The sequence below is a fragment of the Sphaeroforma arctica genome (assembly GCF_001186125.1).
Source record: "Sphaeroforma arctica JP610 unplaced genomic scaffold supercont1.136, whole genome shotgun sequence".
Taxonomy (NCBI): domain Eukaryota; class Ichthyosporea; order Ichthyophonida; genus Sphaeroforma; species Sphaeroforma arctica.
The window spans coordinates 79853-84975 of NW_014040422.1; the positions used below are offsets into that span (position 1 = coordinate 79853).

The following is a 5123-nucleotide window of genomic DNA, read 5'->3' on the forward strand; positions in this document are numbered from 1 at the left end:
GAACAGCTAGAGGTACGCCCTGTGTGATCGAGAATATTTAGGCTCTTAACAAGAGGCAGTCCCGATCATTCTTACACAAGCTACCACTGCTAAATCCTAACTGACTAAATTGTATTTTAGTTTAATATAGTTTGAAACCTAGTGATTTCCATCGAAGTTTACAGATGCGCTTTTGCTTAATCGCGATCAGATTAGCGAAATATGATACATCATCAGCATGATGCACATCGTGTGCGATTTCAATTTTAATGTTATAATCGTCGACCGATTTGTTGAGTTCGGTCACCTCGTCAAAGTGGAAATCCTCTGCTGATTGGTGCGGTGCTGTGCGATCGAAGCGATTAAATTCGACTTCGTTAACACGTTTACGGGGGTGTTTTTAGGGTTTAATGGTCGAGGCCTTTCGGGGCTCTGTTCCTTGGATAGTGGTTGGTATTATAAACTTGGGAGATTCCTGCGTCTGGATAACATACCCAGTCGTAGCTGGTTTCCGACGATTGTCATCCTAAATGGGTAAAAGTGGCGGAGTATTTCTACCTGCCTCTGGGTCTATAATACCCTCAAGGACGGGTGACTCACGGCCGGGTGTCAGAACAGATGAATAATTAGCCTGAAGTTCTGGTGGTAGTACCTCGTAAGGTATAGATATGCTGAGCACATCTGGATCATATGCCACAGGTATAGCGCTCGAGTCTTTACGCTCTTCGGGCGTAATTGGATGTCGACGTTCTGTCCACTTCTGTAGGGCTTCAGTAATGCCCCGGAGAAACATGCTCGCGTAATTGATGGGTATGTTTTCCTGATCTATATAATCGATCTACATGTTCAACAGTCAAGTCTTTCGTAAAGATAGCTAACTGATTCATAAGATCAGTGTTTTCAGTAATTAACTTACTTATGCGCTTTGGTTCAGTGGTCTCGGATGTAGATTCGGGTTTGCCACTCAAGCTTGCCTCCTCTTCCGATTCCGTTATAGGTACCTCCTGAGATTTGTCTTTGTCCCCTATAATTGGGAGTTACCTTATAATTGGGAACTTTTCTTTCTGAGTTTTGTCAGAGGAATTGGTTGGGGCGTCTTGAGACGTGTCCCTTGTTTCACTGCTTGGCTTCGTAAATGCAAGCTTAGAAGTTGAAGTAATAGTTGGCCCTCGGGCTCTGTCTGTTGGAGTAGTCTTCTTAATCGGAGTGGCTACATCCTTATCCGAAGCATTGTCCTGTTGACTATTATTGTCGGAGACAAGTGCTTCGGCTTCGGTGCGGTAAACGCATAGGCAGCGGCGGCGGTTGCTTCTGTGGCAGCGCTAGCGGCCTATCTCTCCATCTTCTTCTTTTCAGCTCTACGCTTCTTAGAAGGAGTATTGTCTTTCTTATTCACAATCTTAACTTATCACTATTAGCTTGTCTCTTAAGGACTAGCTTGGACAACAAGAAGAAAATGTGGTAGTTAATCTACCTTTACGCTTAAGTATTCTAAGTAATTAATACATTGGCTAACTTTAAAATGTGCAAGATTCGGTCTCTCAAGGCGATATTAACGCCTTAGAATAATTGAACGCGTAGGTAAAATCTAAGTATCGTGATAATTTCAAAGTAAATAAACGAAATGAGTCTTTGAGTAAAGTTAGGTATGCCTCGTGAAAACAGTAATACTCTGAGGGATTGTGAGGCCGAAACATTGCCTATATATAATCCTCTCAGTACCGTTTTCGCCGAAGGGATTTTATTTAGTGTTTTGTTGTCGCTCTATTAGAAACTATGGTATGTTTCGTTAGGGCGAATCCGAGAGACTCATAAAATCATATCTTAAAAAAATAGTAAATAGAAAAAGAAAATACTCTTTGTGATGTCTTTTGTTATTATCTTAACCAATAACTTTCCACTTATCAAGAATTACCGACTTAGCCTTCATCAGACTGGCACATCTGGTTGGCTGATCGGAGGATAAACTAGGTAACGTTAATAGTCCCTAGAAACCTATAGTCGGTTGAGCCATCTCGCTACCGAAGTATTCAGATATAAATAAATTTGGAAAGTAAATATAGTTCTATTAATAGAACTCGACCAACTCTTATGTTTGGTATTTTACTGAGGCCTTTTAATGGCCTTGTCCAAATATCTGATATGTAAAATGAAAAAGGTATTAATTAATAAAACCATTAAAACCATTTAGGAAAACTTGTTCCTTGTACTATTAAGAGTACGTTTATAGACTATGTACTGCTTAGGAGTACGTTTATAGAGCATGGTCTAATGGAGGGCGTAGTCCCCCCCCCGACCCCCTTACGTACGAAGTATACACCTGAGCTTAAAACATAAATTGAATATGAAGGTGCAAATCATGTATACAGAGGCTGGGCTTACACCGGGGCTAAATACTTGTTGTTATTTGAATTCCCCATTGCATGGATCCCAAGGACCCAAAGGGTATGGTAAATACCACATAAATACAACGGGTGTGCCGCCCTAACGGGCGTCCGGCCGACGCTGACAGTGGCCCACACTGCAACACCAGGACCAATTTGTTTTAAAAAAAAAGGAACCCACACTCCAAGACCACGGGTATTGTTTTTCTATAAAAAAATATCCATAATGTTATTTTAAAAAACAACACCCGGATATTTTAGGTCCACTTTTTTATTTTTATGTACTGCCAATTGTTACGCAAAAATTGGCATTTTAAATTTTAACCTAATTATATCCATTGCGGATTGTATATATTGTATATTTACGTTTCATACGCGTACACGCCTGCCAGACTTAAAAATTTGAGTGCGCAACGACTTCTGATTGTTGTTGGCTTTTTCGTACCAAACGCGAATTTGGATAGGGGTCTTTATATACGCAAATAGCGTGACAGACCGACATACAATAATGCAATAAAGTCTGGAGGGACTTACAAGCTTACGCTTTCAATGATAAAAAAACACGGCTGGGCCGCCGCGGGGACTGAAAACGCTTAATTATAGAGGTAATTCATATTGTTCACAATCACGTACTGTACATATTTAGAAATATTGAAAAGAAAAAGAAAATGAAAAAGATGCAAATAAATGTGGAGTCTTTCCTTCTGAAATGAGGAGGGGCTTCAAGGGGTCGGAAAAGGGTCAAATAGCGTCACCGACGTACGGACAAAATATCGGTGATAAAGTTGACAGGGGCTTAGACAAGCTTACGCTTTCAGTAATAATTACAAAAAAACCAAGTGACCTGAAAAAAAAATACAATTCACAAACCTTTTTTAGTTTTTGGGACTATATTTTTTTTAAAACTAAATGTTGAAACCAAAGTTTTACACCAATTTTCCAAAAAAAAAAAATAGCTGGGCCGAGAGCCCGGGAGGGGGTGGGCGGTGGGGGACTGGGCCCCTGGGGGCGCCCTAAAACACAGTAGATAGTCCGATCGGCCTGTAAACAAACACTTATTATCATGGTCAAAGCGAAGAAGAAGAATGCGAGTACGCGAAGGCGTTCTAACGATGCCGCTGGATTACATGAGAGTCACAAGCGCAGTGAATCAAGCAACTGGGAGGGCGAAGAACAGGAAAGCCAGAAGCAATATGAGAATGACACCGATTCGCACGACTATGAAGATGGAGGCACAGGGGAGGATAACCCAGAGGGTGCAGACGGGGATAGACGATTTGCGCTGACGATAGGGGGCTATATAGTTGTTGTGGTTATAACTCTATTTGTAGTATACTTGCTGTCTCTAATACTTCGGGACGAACGCATGTACTTGCAAGAGGCAGAGTTGCGGTCATTTGTGCTCAACGTACTTGTAGACATAGTCAGGGGCTGCGCCTTTATGTATGCGGCGCTTATGGTTGGTGTACTGAGAGGGTCAGAACCCTTCTATCTGCACATAATTATGGCTGTGATCTTTCCCTTCTACCTTATCGGACTCGGATCACATTACCACCACGCACTTGAGTACGAGAGTTGGGATGTGGCCACTGCTGTGTGCTGGTCTGCACTGTGTGATCTAACATACCTGATTTGGCCTCTCAAGCTTCTGTGGCGTTCGTTTGTGTGGTTCACATTACTGTGCGGCGGTAGGTTAACTCTCTTGGGAACGGCATGGGATATAATCACCCTAGTGATCTCCTTTCTGTGGTTTGTGGTGGAGCTTATACCCTCGGTGGCCTTGGTAGTGGTGCTAATTATCCAAAACGCTACGTTCGATGATACGCAACCGTGAAGTGATGTGGACTCACTTCGGGGATCACCCACAGGCTAGCCCAACTATCGCTGAGACTCTTGCTGGATAATAATGCCAGAGAACGCTGTAAAGAGGACACATGGATAATACGATATTGAGGTGGTGTGCCGCTACTATGCATAGTACACACTTAGACTTTGGCCGGGTATTGGCTGCTGGTGACATCGTCCAGTCGATTGTATTCGGTTCAGATCGCACGATCCGCTTTCATTGATGTGCCGACCTAAATAAGTATCGAGTTAAATTCTCAAAGTGGGGAATTACATACAAACTCAATACATCGATAAGGATTAGCCGGGTTTTCACCGGATCATCCCGCTGCGTAGCTATATGAACCTAGCCATATTTGCATCAAGTGGAAGGCGCTGACCGACACCGCAAATGGATTATATGCCGGCAAAATTGGTACTGGATTGGAGTATCTTGAAATGGAACATTAAATCGCCCGTGTGTCTTGATCCTACTGAACCGCATCCACCTTTAGCAGGACTCGGAGCAGGACCCACCTCTATGAAAGTGGGAAACTGAGGGTATGCTCCTAGTGTGTGACCTTGCGAGCGAAAGGTCTGGGGGCAATACAAGCCTGAACAACCTGATGGCGTACACTATGCCAGTGACAATTCGTATCATTTGTTAGCAATTGCAGTCATAAGTCTGTTTATTTCCTTAGGTAGCAAACTAACAGCGCGGCACCAAGCCGCCGTCAGCATGATTGTCTCGTTCGCTACTCAATATATCTCCTAATGTGAGCGTAGTCAAAAGAATTGGCACGATTCTCCGATAAAAACACACTGTGCTGTACCGGAATGACAACTCTTGTCACGACATACACGCTCGTAGAAGAGATACTCGCCCACTCTCGTAATGATATTCAGAAAGTAATTGTCCCTCATTAATACCAACCA

The 5123-nt window shown here is 42.8% G+C and overlaps 1 protein-coding gene across 1 annotated transcript; it reads left to right on the forward strand.

Moving 5' to 3' along the window:
- The first annotated feature begins 3419 nt into the window (after window positions 1-3419).
- On the forward strand, window positions 3420-4854 carry SARC_02889 (hypothetical protein). The gene has a single exon (XM_014303334.1). It carries the CDS (start codon window positions 3427-3429, stop codon window positions 4195-4197), a length of 771 nt encoding a protein of 256 aa, XP_014158809.1. The 5' UTR covers window positions 3420-3426; the 3' UTR covers window positions 4198-4854.
- The last annotated feature ends 269 nt before the right edge of the window (window positions 4855-5123 follow it).

What these genes read in the sequence shown, in the direction of transcription:
- SARC_02889 (XM_014303334.1), top strand. Translation starts at nt 3,427, where the DNA reads ATGGTCAAAGCGAAGAAGAAGAATGCGAGTACGCGAAGGCGTTCTAAC.